Source organism: Miniopterus schreibersii (genome assembly GCF_964146895.1).
Source record: "Miniopterus schreibersii genome assembly, chromosome: 9".
Taxonomy (NCBI): Eukaryota; Metazoa; Chordata; class Mammalia; order Chiroptera; family Miniopteridae; genus Miniopterus; species Miniopterus schreibersii.
In genome coordinates, this window is record NC_138118.1 from 59,317,140 (window position 1) to 59,333,285 (window position 16,146).

The 16,146-nt window shown below is 38.8% G+C and overlaps 1 protein-coding gene across 2 annotated transcripts; it reads right to left on the minus strand.

The window, feature by feature from the left end:
• Positions 1-534: 534 nt before the first annotated feature.
• On the minus strand, positions 535-15,193 carry SAMD9L (sterile alpha motif domain containing 9 like). 2 transcript variants are annotated; one of them, XM_081147268.1, is made up of 4 exons: positions 14,972-15,193; positions 11,503-11,633; positions 7,060-7,168; positions 535-5,595 (listed from the first exon to the last, which is right to left on the minus strand). In XM_081147268.1, exon 4 carries the CDS (start codon positions 5,574-5,576, stop codon positions 822-824), a length of 4,755 nt encoding a protein of 1,584 aa, XP_081003394.1. In that variant the 5' UTR covers positions 5,577-5,595; positions 7,060-7,168; positions 11,503-11,633; positions 14,972-15,193; the 3' UTR covers positions 535-821. The 2 variants fall into 2 exon arrangements, with proteins under 2 accessions (XP_081003394.1, XP_081003395.1); XM_081147269.1 differs by having other exon boundaries at positions 535-5,591; positions 14,972-15,184.
• Positions 15,194-16,146: the final 953 nt, after the last annotated feature.

Genomic DNA, 16,146 nt, shown 5'->3' on the forward strand with positions numbered 1-16,146 from the left:
ATAGCCATATCCTGAAAATGTTGGATGAAAATAAGGAACTATTTGACAGAGAGAACAGCATTCAAATAGCAAAGACTGAGAAGTAAAGAGAGTAGCAAATGAAAAAAGAAGGCAGGGAGATGGGATCTAAAGAACAAGTGGAGATAAGACTATGTTGACAGGAGGCAAGAATGGAGAAAGAAACAGTTTCACCTGTAAATGGGAGCAAGAAGATGGACAGAGTTCAAGCCTGTAGCTACTTGGTTGTCTTATCTCGTTCCCCTCCCAAGCAATGAACTGAGAGAAGGGCAGGGAGTATAAGGAACTGTGTATGTGTGTGTGCGTGTGGAGGGGTAGGTGTGAATGGGAACAAAATGTGTACCTTCCACATACATTTTTATTGGTACCAAGATGGACAAGTGGCGCTCTGGTGTGGACCTCTGTGTTTGAGTTCAATAAACTAAGGAGGGGCTTTCTCTTCCGTATTCATCTTATTTAAATCTTGGCTTTCACAGTGAAGGGGTAATTCATCATTCAGAAAACGCATACGAGTGATAGAATCAAAACAGATTTTATTGACATAGAACCAGTAATGATGTGACCAGTGGATATCAATGGAAACTTCTTAATTAAGTATCTTAGTCTGAAAGCGCATATTTAAAACATTGAACAATTGATTCTACTTGTGTGTAGACATGCTTAATGCTCTACAAAGGCTTATAATTTACTTGGGAGACAAAAGCAAAATCTGTGATTACAGGTAAGCTGCTAATGCCATGGGGATAGAGGGAATAAGGCCAGAGAGAAGTATGAATAAACATATTTGAGTTAATATATCCTGTTTAAATAACTTCTATATCATATGCTAGAGGGCCCTCAATGGAAAACCCTAGGTAGAAGGACACTCTGTCTATGTTGCCACCACTTCTGAGTGGACCTGAATAAACAGATGTCACGGGTATTTTTATTTTTTTCTCTGTTCCATATTCGATAGAGATTTTCTTGCCTTCGGCAAGACCAGTGAGACGACGCAAGAGGTCCTTGACTTCCCTTTTTTTCCACACATCTCCACTCTGCCAGAAGGAGTTTATATTTTGTACTTTACTGAAGTACTGCTCTATCTCGGCCTTGTGCACCAGGCTGTTGAGACCCTTCCTCTTCCCCAGGTAGAAAAGTGTGCTTGCCTGCTTGGACCTACACATGCTCTTGTACTGTCTTTTGAAGGACCTATTTAAGGATGACACATATTTTTCCATTAGTTTAGCATCTTCATCTAGCTCTTCATTTTCCGGCCAGAACAGGAGGCAGGCCAAGAAATAAGGGTCTGGATATTGGTAACTTAGTTCTACAAATTGCAATACTTCTCGGAGATGTTTTTTAAGTATGGTAAGTGGCTGAATGGACTTGGAGTTGGGTTTTAGACAATTGAGAATAATGTTGGCCAAAATGAAATTTTGTTTCTCCTTTGCCAGCCGTTTATTTGGATTTTGCTGCAAGAGGAAAGTGTATTTATTCACTATATTTTCCATAATGGTTGCAGCCTCTTTGTGATTTGGATTAAGATATTCTAGAAGTCCAGAAAACCTGTCTGCTCTCAAAGCTTCTAGATCCTTCCTGCAGTTCTCCTCTTGGAGTAACTGACTCTCTTTGCTTTGTAATGGGCCCAAATCTACATGGCAGAAATGTTCCTTGTATTTACTGAAACAGCGACTAACTTTCTTGCTTAATAAGATTTCCGTTATTTCTTTTTGGGCATTCCTTGTTTTCAGAAAAACCATATAATCAGCAAAAAAGTCAAAGCACTTTTTCATATCTGATTGTAAATTTTGTAAGTAGGATATGAAGTTAGTAAGAGCCAAATAATATTCATTTTTTTGATTTGTAGGAATATTGCTCTTTCCTGATAAAAATTCTGCCATAGTTTTTTTAGTTGATTCATTTTCTTTGTGGAAACAGGGAGTGAGCTGAAGAATCTGAATAGTGTAAAGACCAACTTCTATTTCACCCAAGAAACCAGCTGTATTATACATGTCGTATTTTCTTTGGGACTTCTGTAGTGACCAGGTCTCTGTTTCATAGTCTTTCCTATCAGTTTGCTCTTGGGATTTTTTGAAAGCTCTTGACGCATTTTCTGCAGCTTCTAGAAGATGTGTTAGATCATTAATCGTGATATCCCTACAGTTTCTGTTTTCATCCAACCACCATTTGATTTTACTTTTGTAGACCTGACCAAGTGTGTCTGAGATAAAGGAATTTTTAGGTGCTTTCTTTTGGGCCTGATTTGCCCAATCCAGAGCAATGTCAAAGTTCTTCTCTTTAATGTAGAAATGCCTTGCTAAGGCCTGACAAATAAATGCATTTTGTGGGAATCGAATAGTTCCTTCAGTCAAGACCCTTTCAACTTCATCATTCTGTAAAGCTTCAATTAACGGAGAAAACAAAGTGTCTGTTTCATCTCCATACTCTTTGCGTTGTCTTGTAAGCAGAAGAGTTTGTACATCATGTTGAAATTTGTCTCTCCCTATTCCAGAAACATAGAATAATTTCTCTTTTAATATCTTCAATGCAATTTGACACTTATCCAAGTGATAGCTTCTTTCCAGTTCTTTTAGACAGCAGTTGGCAATCAGAGGATGAATGATGCGTACACCTGCACATCCCCCATATTCTGTGACTTCTGTGTTTATTAGAAGTGCAGAATAGGTTCCCATCTTGTCTTCTAGGCTTTCAGGTTTCCAGGGAGTACTAGTGCATGTGATTCCCAAAAATATTTCACACTGTGACACTGAAATTGTAAAACCAGTAACATAAGAGTTGAGTAGAGCCAGGAAAGAAATGAGTTGTGCTTCCTTGCTGTCAATAGTCTGTCCTTTTAGGATATTCTTGACTACATTTTCTATATATATTTTATTAAAATTTTCTTTCATTATCATGAAGGAATAAAAGTTTTCACAGTTCTTGTGTTGCTTTTCAATTTCCTCCAGTTTGGCCTCAAATGCTCTTTGTTCCTTGGGAGAAAGTTGGTATTTTAGTGCAATACTGTCTGCTAATTTTGCACTTTCATCAGGACTCTGAGATCTCATACAGTTTAAGATAATTACCAGTGTTTTTTCATATCTCAAACCCTTCTCTGCTAAAATGGAATGAATGGTATTCTGTAAAATGTAGACATTTTCCTGTTCTTCAAAATCATCCACTAGAAGAAGTACAGGAATGTAATCCTGATGGCTGGTTACTTTATAGGTAATCAACTTGGTTACTTGCTCTCCAATTTCTGCAAAATCAATTGCTTTGTTTTTTAACACAGCACACCTGAAGTCTTTCTTTAGGTCCCAGAGAACATTCATGGCCAATGTAGTACCCCCACAGCCTGCATGATGATAGAGATTGATAATTTTTACGAACGTTGGTTTAGGAGACTCTGCCCCACACTGTATCAGACGTTTAAGGTTTTCATAATTGTCTCTTTTGACAAAGGCTTTAGAATAGTTTTCAGAAGAAAAATAGAAGTTCCACCAGGATACTTTGCCACCTCGATAAAAGTGCTCTTCTTTTACCTTCTTAAATTCTTGGAATTTAGATGTATTTTTCTCGATATCTGTGTCTTTACACTCATTTTCACAGAGAATTTCCAGTGCAGTCAAGATATCTTCTTCCTTTTTCTCTAGGATAATTGAAGATGATCCATGTGAGGGCAAAAACCTTTTTGATGACTGAGTGACTGGTTTTAGTTTAAGGATAGTACTGTTTATCAATTCTAAATTTAAAGTGGAAATACTGTGGTTTGTTAATTCATCTGATATTGTCAGTCTTGCTCGTAGTAGATCTTTCCACCGTTGATAAATCTGGGAGTTTACACAGATACACAATATACTTTCCATTCCATTGAGAACTTGGTAGAAAGCACTGAAGGTTTCAATGAGTGGGTCTCCTGAGCTTTCCACTGGAGAGAGCAATAGAAACACTACCAAAAGTTTCCCTCTTGTTATTAGATTTTCATCTGTAAGAAATAAAATCAGTTTCCTGACTTCAGAAGCTCGTTCTTTCTGCCATAAACCTGGTTCTAGAGGCTTATGTCTCTCATCTTTCAAGTCAGATCTGCCATTGCAGAAGATCCAGCTGGGCTGATCAAAAAGATTCAGGCTAGAAATTTTCTCCCTTAAAGTAGTTGTCTTTTCCTCATATTGTCTTGGAAAGTGAAGGTTTGCTACACGGCTTCTTTTGTAAGCTTTGGCCACCCCCTTGCTCTCAGATTCAGGATCAAACTCCAACACAGCAAACCATTTAATTTCTTTTATAAAATCTAAGTACTTTGTTTGGTTTGGATGGCACTTATTTGTTACAAGAATGTACCTGTTGTAGTATGAATTATCCAGTGACTCTCGGTTTCCTATGAGAAGTTTAACCAGCTTTTGTCCTTCATGCTCCTTCCTATTTGTCTTCACCTCATATTCTTCTTCAGCCTCTTTTCTAGATGCTACTAGTGACTTTAATTTTTTCAGAAATGCTTTGAAAGCCACATCCCGTTGCTTGACATTGGCCAGGATATCCTTAGAGCTAGCCCCATCCCTCACAAACAGTGAAGTGTCTTGGTTTTGTTTCCATGTTCCAGTTTCATAGTTTTGCAACTTAATGTAGAAATACTTTTCTTTACATACAGAGTGTTTTGGAATAATATCTACTTCAATGACAAATCTGTCAGATGGTGTACTGTTCTGCAGAAGGACTTCCACGAACCTTGGCTCCCGAATGCACTTCTTGGCTTCATTGATCTCGCTTTCTTCAAAATACTGTTTGATCATTGTATTGAAGTGGTCAATGAAGGCATTCTTATTGGGGACTTGTACACCAACAATTTCTCCATGGGGTTTGTCCATGACTCCAAAATGGATGGTGCCATTGGTGCGTGAATTCATACAAGCTGATGCGAATCTGAAGACTTCATTGCTAAATTTCATCCTAATGTCCTTTTCTGTGGCTGCTTCTGTATTTGTGAGGGCTTTGAACTCATGTATTGGGTCTATGAGATTGAGTGGTCCTGTTTCAGGTTGTATAAGATAATGTTCTATGTAACGATGGCAGCTGTGGAACTGATCAAAAGGATATGGCATACACGTCAACTGCTCAATTTTTAGCTTATTTTTTTTGTCTTGTGTGGTCACTACTTCATTTAATGCATTTTCTTTCATAAGAACTGATTCTTGTTCTTTGGTATTTCTGGTCTCTCTGAGATTATCATCAATCTTGGATGACATTGATTGTTCCTCTTCTTTTTTTATCCGTTGTGGCTTTTTTTGGTGTTCTTTTTTGGAGGGTTTTGTGTGATTTAATTGTCCAGAATCCTGATTGTGATTTTCAGGGAGACTATTATTCAATCTGTCATACGCACGTTTTATCAAAAGTGCTGGGCCCCGTGGTAACCCCATATCTCTAAGGTCCTTTTCAGTTAATTCCTGCAGGACTAATCCTGTCACTTCTTCATTGAACAGAATCTGCCCATACTTCTCATCAATCTCAAGGTCTTTGGTTACCCAGCGTTTCACATGCTCTTTGCTCCAGCTTTTGGTCATTTCAGGTAGATCTACTTGTTCACTCATCACAACTGCAACTTTCTTCCTTGGAAAAAGTAATACAATAAGTAGTTTAGTGTGATACTTTATCATTAAAGTCACAGAGTCAATTAAATATATAATTTCACATAAACAGCATACATAAAACACTGTTCAAGGTTGATTCTTAAAACTGCTTGGTACTTATTTTAACTATTTTATAGTTCCAGTTAGTGTCATTGTTCCCTAAATGATTATAATTATGATTATGAAATAAACAGTAGCTGTTAACAGGGATGACACATCCCTTTATCCTTATAATAATTTTCCCTTTTAAGCTTAATTTGGTGAACATTGGGGGTTTTTGTATCTCAAAACCAGAATCTTAACTAAACAGAAATTGGTTCCCATCGTTGAACATTGCAAATAAACTTGAAAATACGAATCTGGGTAAGTGGAAGTGGGTTGAAGAACAGGAGATTTAGTCTGCAGCTAGGGAGTTGGCTATTTTTGTTACACAGTTACAAGGCAGTTGGTTGACTCGTTGCCCACTATCTTTTGGAAATCAAGCTGTTAGGCCCCCCAAGTCTGGAGCTTTGGGGGATATGGTAGCAAAATATTAATTGATTTGGTTGCCTAAGTCTTGTGGCCCTCGGAGGTACTATAGAGTTAATTGTAGTTCACACTGGCCTGGCCTGCCTGAAATTAGATAAGGAAAATAATGTGAGTTTTTAATTTTGTTAAAGCCACTTTAGCTTAAATTATTGATATGAGACTAATGAAGGTCCTACAATTATGTACTTTGTTGAACTGCAAGAGCTGGATATCCTGGAACACCCTAGATTAGGGGTTCTCAACCTTGGCTCACAGTAGAATCACTGGGACTCCACATTCTGAGACTGATTTAATTGATTGAGAGAGTGGAGTTGAGTTCAGGTATTAGTATTTTTAAAATTTGTCTGGAATATTCTATTGTTTAGATCAGGTTGAGAGCAGTTCTCAAAATGTTATCTTTAGATCAGCAGCATTAGCATCACTTGGAAGCTTGCTAGAAATGTAAATGTCCAGCCCCCAACCCAGACCTACTAAGTCAGAATTAAAACGATGAATCAATACTGTTGTTTAAATAAGAGAAAATAGGAAAGTAATAGTATTATAAGGATAAACAGACTAAAAGCATTAAGGATAAAACAAAACAAAATGTTAAATTATAAAGAGAGAAAATACAAACATTTACAAATATTTTTAATTTTTTAAATGAAAGATTTAAGGGACTAAGTTTTTAAAAACTGTAGTGTATAACAAGTCACAAAGCCTAGCCAGCCTGAAAAGTTGCTTGCAAAAGCTTTCCTGTAAGGTCTCCTTGAAGTCAGATATGAAGGATGAGCTAAACTGAGACCTCAGCCTGCAGCCCTGTGAATGGCCAAGAAGAAACCCATGCTAGTTACTTATGGTGTGAATATCTTAGCACGCCACAATCCTTCATTCCACCTATAGGCTTGCAAACACTGGGTGTAGAAGCTTCACTTACCTTGATGAAACTTTTCTTGGTGCCTTTGTGTCTTGGATGCTCTTAGTCACTCTGACTTCAGTCTACAGGACACACCCAGCCCTGAGCAAATTAGCCAAACTTCGAGCAACTAGAATAATGAACATTATGAACATATTTCAGATGATCAATCCTGTTTATTTTCAATGTTCAATGTAGATGGCAGAGGTCTTAGAGGTTCCACAAGAATTAGTGCACATATTGTAACCAGAGATAACTATTATATTACCTTAAATTGTGTTATTTGTTCATTCATTCAACAAATGTTTATTGAGCACCTGTTATACCAAATATTTATTGAGCACCTATTGGGCATCATGGTAAACAAAATCTTGGTAAACAAAAGAGATGTGAAGTTCTTTCATGGTACTTGTAGTCCAATGGAGGGGGGGGGGAATTAAAACACACACACACATTCAAAAAAGTTTTATCACAAATGACCAATTGCGATAAGTGTTTTGTGTAAGAATAAGGGGCAGAGAATTGGGAGCTGTGAAGAGGAGGGGCGTATTACTAGGAGGAGAGCGGGGACACTGGGCAGGTGAAGTTAAAGGAGGGCTGCTAGAGTAGGATGGGAGACTGGTGGAGGGAGGAAGTCTAGGGGACAGAGTTAAGGGGATAAGAAATAGTATACTGGTAGACTACCGAAGAGCTATCTAGGGCAGCGATTTTTAACCTTTTTTATCTCACTACGCACATAAACTAATTACTAAAATTCTGTGGCACACCAAAAAGTACATTGCATTTTTTGCTGATCTGAGAAAAGTTAGATATAATTTTGATTCATTCACACTGGGTGGCTATTGGGCTATTGCTGTATTGATTGTTGTCAATTTTTTCTTTGACAATCTAAGGGGAAAAGGTTAGTGCCCCTGACTAGCAGGTATTGCATGTTTTAAAAATTCTTGCTGCACACCAGTTGAAAACTGCTGATCTAGTGGGTCTAAGGAGTATTGTGCGGTGGTGCTCCAACAGCAGGCAGTGTCTGTTTCTGCTCCCAGAGCCAGGTACTGGTCCTGGCCTGTAATGCCCTCAGACACTATTTCTGTCATAATTTTTGATGACTCAATAGACAGGAAAATGATCTCAATATATTGACCTTTCACCTTCTTGACTACCTCTCGTCTAATGATCTTGACCTCCATCCATCTCCTCTCCCATGGTGACACTATTGACCTTATCATAATTGTTATGAGTTGAATTGTGACCCCCCCCCCCCAAATTCATGTGTTGAAGTCCTAACTTCAGTACATCAGAATGTGAGCTTGTTTGGAGATAGGGATGGTTGCAGATGTAACTAGTTAACTTGAGGTCATTAAAGTTGGCTCTAATTCAATATGATTGGTGTCCTTAAAAGAAGGGAAATTCTGGACACAGAGGCACGTGCAAAGGCATAACACCACAAGGAGATGAAGGCAGAGATGGGGGTGGTGCCTCTATAAGCCAAAGAATGCCAGAGATTGCCAACAAACCACCAGAAGCTAGGGGAGACACATGGAACATCAATGATGAGAGAGTCATTGATCGAACCCGCAATCCAGGCATGTACCCTGACCGGGAATCGAACCCCGATCTCCTGGATCCCAGGTCGAAGCTCAACCGCTGAGCCACACCCAGCCGGGCTCAGATATCTATTTATCTGCATAAATACCCAGAAGTGAAATTGCTGGGTCATGTGGTAGTTCTTTCTATTTTTAATTTTTTGAGAAACATCCCTAATATTTTCCATTGGTGGCTGCACCGCTTTACATTTCCACCAACAGTGTTCGAGGGTTCCCTTTTCTCTATATTCTCACCAACACTTGTTATTTTTTGTCTTTTTTATAATAGTCATTCTAACAGGTGTGGGGTGATATCTCATTGTGGTTTTGAAATTTCTTCATTTGTCACCCATTAAACATCCAGCTTCCAAGTCAGACGGTCATAATGAGTGAGAAAGTGGTTTAATTTTTTTTAAAGTTAGTAGACATATGTTCTTCATCCACAGGCACATTACAGCAACCTAAGCCCCAGTTTTATAACACCCCTTATAAGCTTTTGCTGTGTCACAGCCCCTGAAGGAGCGCGTTTCTCCTAGGACTTTCTCCTAACCCTAAAATAGTAGAAGCTCCTAGGAAAATCCCATACAGGGTTTTCTATCCTAGGTCCTCAGTGAGCCAGACCTACAGGGACCTCAGGATCACCTCTGCCGTGTTAACTGTGCTATGTTATCTGCTTTCGCTACCCTGGGCACATGGACTCTCCTCTGGAGATGGTCTTATCACTCTCCACAGGCTTACTCTGTTCACATCCAAAGCAGTATCTTCTCTTAGCCAGAGTATTCCAGCATTCTACAAGAAGCAGCACATAAAGGATTTTGGCAACATGCCCAGAGACACTGTGTGTGACGTGTGTGTGTGTGTGTGTGTGTGAGAGAGAGAGAGAGAGAGAGAGAGAGAGAGAGAGAGAGAGAGAGAGAGAGAGAGAGAGAGATGTGGGGATGGTGGAAGGGCTATGACTTCTTACTGTTTGAATTCTGCTGGGAGCCACCAGGGAGATGGAAGCCCCTGTCTCAAACAGGATGAATGATATCAGTTATCTGTCCAAGTCAGTTTTTTTACGTTATCTTACAGATTCCCCCATTGTTCAAAGATAAAGACCCTTTGTAACATCAAAAAATTCTCATCTGCCCACTCCTATGATGGGAGCTAAGAAAATACATAATGCTTTGAGGCTATCATATATTTGGTAATGCTCTCATATGAATTTTTCACTCTGTCAATTATGAATATCTTATAAGATCTATGATCCGTATTTGGTTGGAGCCATGTATTTAATTCAAGGTGACAGTGATTTGGGCCAAAAGGTTTCAATAATGCTCTGACATAATTTCTTGGCATAATCAGTATCTTCAACCTAGTTTAGGGTGATACTTGTTAATGTATATATAAAACTTTAGTATATTTCACTATCCTGAGGTTTACAAAGTCCTTTTGTGAACATTTCTGATTGGATTTACGTCCTAAAGTATTGGCATAGTTTTTAAACAGGAAGGTCCTTTATATTTGTCAAGAAGCTACCTAGCAGTTGTGATCAGGCAAATAAAGCCATGATTAAATTGTGTCTCCTTCCAGCTGACCTGTTTCCCATTCATGGTGCAGGGAATAGGACTGGAACCAAAGTTGTCTTGGCTGTTGTTTTTGTTCTGCTTCTTTAAATGGGTGAAGGTGTTGCTCGGGATGGAGTTGGGGAGAAAACCTCCACTTTATCTCCTTTATTCTGTTCTGGGAACATTTTCAACCCCCAAGTTCTCCTTATGAGTAATTCATTTCAGGATCTATTCCCTAAGGATTTATATTTTCTCTCAGGGGTGGGGTGGAGTGGGGCAGGTGATCAGGAAGGATCAAACCAGCAGGGCAAATGCCTGTGCCCAGCCCTGTCTCTAGGAGGCTGGGCCTTAGCAACCCCCAGGTGTTTTTACGTCAAGGAAGGAATTTGTGCAAGCTTGGCTCTAGACCAGCAGGTCCACGCCCTGCTCTAATGCTCTTTGGAACTGAAACTGTACAGCAAGCTAGTTTCGTTTTACAAAGTACACATTAAAATTATGTATTTCTTCACATAGTCTCTGTCCAAGCTAGTTATGAAGGAAATCCTTAAGTAAAATAAACTTTGGAGGGCTTAATCTTTAACTGGATGAAAACTTCTGATATCATCTTGAGTTACATGGGGCAGTGTTTGGCATAGCTGCACTTGGTTACAATTTTCTACACAGCTTGGTATGTTTCAGTTCCTGATCCTCTGATCTATATTTTATTTGGCTCTTCGAGCCTCATCCCCAGAGCCTTCCACCTCCAGAAACAGTATGCACCCTGCCTGTGGGAAGGTTTCTTGTTAAAAGAATTCTGCACTCAGCCTAAGTTACTTCTAGCAATATGTATATGAAGGCAGTAAGGTTCCGCATTCCTTTTATTTTTTTTATTTTTTTAAATTTATTTTTAATTTATCTTTATTGTTGAAAGTATTACAGGTGTCCCATTTTTTTCTCCCCATTGGTTCCCTCCACCTTGCTCCCACCCCCTCCCCGGGCCTGCACCCCATTATTGTCTGTGTCTATGGGTTATGCGTATATGCATGTAACTTCTTTGGTTAATCTCTTCCCTCCCCCCCCACCCTCCTTCCCTCTTCCCTCTGAGATAAGGTCTGTTGCCTGTGTCAGTGTCTCTGGGTCTATTTTGTCTGTCAATTTCTTTTGTTCATTAGTTCCTTCTTAAATAACACCCTTCAACATTTCTCCTCATTTCTTTTAGAATTGTTTTGCTAGAAAAAGCTTATGTACACTTGAAAGAATATTCATTTTCATAGTTCTGATTAGTTTTTAGAATTAATTTTAAAAGATAGTTTTTAAAGAAAGTTGATGAAACATATCTTTAATGATTAGAAACTTACCAGGGCTTTACTAAAAACTTCCACTTTCTATATTGACAACTTGAAATAAGTCTTCATGAGGCTATTTGATCCAGAGCTGTTAAATTAGTTGCGTTTTCTTGAGTTTGCAGGAGTCATGTTCCGGGAAGCACCTACAAGGAAGTAGAGAGGTAGGCAATACAGACCCAGCCCTGAGTCATATTTGCTGAGAATCTGTTACATCAAAAAATTATGTCACAGCAAATTAAAATGCAATTGATTGGACAGTTGCTTAAGAATTTTTTATGGGAACTATTTTCCTCTAAACCTTCTACTATGACAATTTTCAATCATACAGAAGATTTGAAAGAACAGTGAAAGGAACATTCTTCACCTAGCACATCTCTTCTATATTTAAATATTTTTAATAAAATAAGCAACCACAAAAGTGTTGTAGGCATTCTTTTTCTCTTCTTCCATATTTCACTCTCAGCGTGGAGCAAATCCTGTAGGTTGTATCTTCAAAACATGTCCAGCATCTGCCCTCGCCAGTGTGGCTGAGTAGCTAGAGCATTGGCCAGGGCACCAAAGGGTCACAGGTTTGATTCCTGGTCAAGGGCGTGTATCTGGGTTGCAGGTTTGATCCCCACCCCAGTCGGGGTGCATGTGGGAGTCAACCCTCTCTCTCTTCCTCCATTCTTCCCTCTCACTCTCTATAAAAATCAATGGAAAAAATATCCTCCAATGAGAATGAACAAAAAACAAACAAACAAAGTGTCCAGGGTCTGACCACCAGCTACTACCTCACTGCTGCCACCTGGTTCATGCCCCCATCCTCTCTTCCTGGATTATAGGAGTAGCACCCTCACTAGTTTCCCTCTGGCTGTTGTTGATTCCTTTGGGGACTTCTCAAAATAGCAGCCGGAGTGAGCCTGTTCAAATGTAAATAACATACCAATACTCTGTTCAATCCCTCCCAGTGGCTTTGCATTTGACTCAGAATGAAGCTGAGCTCGTTATGAACTACAAAGCCTTCTAGAAGACCTGGCACCTTGTTAGCCCATCTTACTTTTATTTCTCCCTCCCCAATTCCCTGGTTGCTCGCAGCAGGCAGTACCTGCTCTTGCTTCTGGCACTGCACTTGTTTCCTCTCCCTGGAGTGTCCTTGGATACCTGCAAGGTTCACGGCTTCACTTTCCTCAGGTGTTTTGTTTTGTTTTGTTTTTAATCAAATGTCACCTTCTCACTGAGGCACTGCTTGGCCTACCTACAGAAAACTTTATCTTATCTCCCAACACTTCTTATTCCTCTATTGGCTTAAAAAAAAAATCTACTCGGGACTCATCACAGTAAAATATTACATATATTTTTACCTCTTTATTTTCTGTCCTATCCATTATTCTGTGCTCTTCATGAGAACAAGAGCTTTTGTGCATTTTGTTAACTATTTTATAGTGCCTAGCACATAGTAGCTCCTTAACAAAAATTTGTTGGACGAATAACATATTTTCTTAGAGTAGTTAAAAATAATGAATTTTTGAAAACCCTTGAGTTAGCAATGTCTGTGGGTCAAAGGACTAGGACAATTATTTCATTTGGCTTCAATTCCAGACAGAAATCTGGAGAAATCTCTTCCGTACTACCTGTTAGGCCAGAACTAACTCTAACTTCAGTTATCTGGTAACAAAGAATGAAAAGGAAGTTTTATCAAAAGGAAACGAAAATTAATAAACATTTTTCTCCTGCAGTCCTTCTAGGTACCCTAGTTTCATAACACCCTGTATCAGTTTTCTGCTAGGTCTGTAAATAAGGCCATTACTCACACGGGGTTTTCCCCAGAGGAGGTCCCTTTCTACCCCAGGCCCTGGGTGTCAGAGCTTCCCTACATCTGCTGTTTTCATCTCCTGCCTGGGCAGCTGATCCTGGTGAGGGGCTTGCCGCTTCCCGCAGGCTCACTCTGTTCAGGTCTCATGATGCAGTACCTTCCCTTAGCCAGAGTCCTCTTTCAGTAAGTTAACCATCCACCCCCTCTCTGACTAATCGAAAGATTTCAAGGACAGAGTCCAGATTTTCTATTTTAGTTTAGCCAGTGATTACAACATTCAAATAGGGCATAACATTCTAGAAATGAAACAACACTTCAGGAGATTTCCATTGCAGTCCATCCCTTTTTATTATAGCTCTTTGGCCTCTGCACAGCTAGTGGCTCATTGTGTGCTATGTCTAGTGTAGGGGATGCTACAAGGGCTACTTTGTGCCACCTAATAGGTGACAGCATTCTCTTACTTCCTTTTGTTCGTATTCTGCCAATAGATACCAGGGAGATAGAAATACTCTTCTCTAATAAGTTACTGACATTTATTCCACCAAATCTGGAGCTTTCCTTCTGTTAAAAGGAAAAATTGACAATATCTTGTCTCAATATAATATACTAAACTCTTCAATAATACCCTGGGGCTGATAATAATGTCAAAAGTTTCTCAACTCCCTCCTACATGGTAACAGTTGTGACATATAAGGATTTGAACCTATTATATTTAATAATGCTTTTAAAGCAGTTTGTACTTTACCAACTTTAAGAGAATCTGCATATATATTGTTGGAGCTAAGTAAAAATAAAAATTACTTAGCTCCAACAATGACTGGTATTGACAAATTTTGAGAGTGACTTGACATAATTCTTGGCTTCCCAGAGGCCTTCAGTCTCCTGTTTTGAAACAATGATGAACATAAATCTTCTTGTTAGAGTAACATTAATTATTGGCAAAGGAGCACCAGGATGTCATTCTCGAGTTATTGCTCTGATTTTCTCTCTTTAGATATTGCACAAGAAGTACCAATTTAGCAGAGCTCTTAGGGGCGCTGCTGGTTCCCACCCACCCTCATCTCAGGGGGTTCCTCAGGAACGCTCCAGATATCCATGCTTTGCAAGATTCTTAGAGTTGATAGTAGGAGAAAGGCATTTCTGGAATCCTGGCTCTCGCCCAGAAGGACTGCTCATACCTTTCTCTAAGGGTCTGATGAAATGAAACCACCACAAACAAGTTAAGTTTCATTTCCTGAAGTCCTTTTCATTTTAGTTTTTAACCAGGTTACTGTATGAGATGGCTTTGAAGGAAGCACATAGAAAAATAGCCTCTGCCGGGTACCTTTGATGAAATGTGAAACTTTTAAGAACACTTAGGTTACTGAAGACAGAATTTTGCATAATTTCACATGACCCTTAGTTCCTTTATAATCTTTTATGCTTAAATTCCTGAACTTTTTAACATTGTTTCTCTAATCACCTTTCCTACTGTCTACTCAACCAGGAACACTCTCTTCCCTGAAATACACTGAGAGAGAGAGCCTCAGTAAAATATATTGATATGCATTTTGTCCATTCATATTTTTAATTCTAGTATTTTTTACAAGTACAAACAGATGTTCTTATATAAAAAGTACAACTGAAGTTTAAAAAAATAGCTGTCCCCTTATAAGTATAAAAATAAAGTTTGATTCAGCAACTTACCAGGATTTTCCTGAAAACTTTCACTTGTTATATCAAAAACTTGAAACAGTTGTTTTCTTACTCTTCTTCTGAAGGCTAGGTGACATATAATTCTGAGGGTCTTTTAAAAAAAGTTAAGACCTTAAGGAGTGATGTTTACCGATCTTTTGATGCCCTGCGATGCGATGCTGTGCCTCTCCCGGAGGGTGTGTGAGAGCTGCAGGGCTGGCTCGGAAAGAGGAAATAGGACTGCAGGCAGTTTCACTTTTGCTTAAGAACGTTTTTTTTTTATGGATTTGGAAGAATGTTAAATACTGAAAAACTGACAGAGCAAAAATTATCAGTAAATTGGAACAATTGCTTAGAGACTTTTCACCAAACAGAATTTTCAGTCTTAAGAAACCAGTAGGGGTGAGGGAAGGGGGTAGGGGGAAACTGCAGAAAAAAGAAAAAGGAAATATCGAGAGAAAATTCAAGTCTCAGTGTGATCTAAGAACCTCTTATGGGCTGAATTGTGTCCCTCAAAACTCATATGTTGAAGTCCTAATCTCAGGACCTCAGCATGTGACTGTATTTGGAGACCCGGTCTTTAAAAAGGTAAAGTGAGCTCATTAGGGTGGACCCTAATCCAATATGATTGGTGTCCTTGTAAGAAGAGGAGATTAGGACACAGATACACACAGAAATACCAGGTGAGGACACAGGGGGAATATCTCATTTATAAGCCAAGGAGAAAGGCCTCTGAACAAACAGCCCTGCCATGCCTTGATCTCATACTTTTGGCCTCTAGAATTGTAAGGAAATAATTTTCTGATCTTTAAGCCACCCAGTCTGGGGTGCTAGTTGACCCTAGCAAACTAATATAGTGTCCCTAAACTCTTCTGTGTGCTGAATCACCATTTATTTCATTATGTTTTGAAAAGTAAAACATTATTTTTTTCTATTATGAATATAATAAGAGTTCATTTTCAAACTTAAGGTATACAGAATACACAAAGAAGGGGGAAGAATATCATAGTATCCAAACACAACATCTATTTTTCATTGTTTAATTTCTTTCATTTTTTTCTATATATACTTTAAAAAATATATAAATTGTAATACTTAGAAATTTTACTAGGTCCTGAAGCTTATAACTTCGAATAAGCAATGTACACTGCCCATTAATCTACATTTATTAAGCTTGTCTCCCTCTT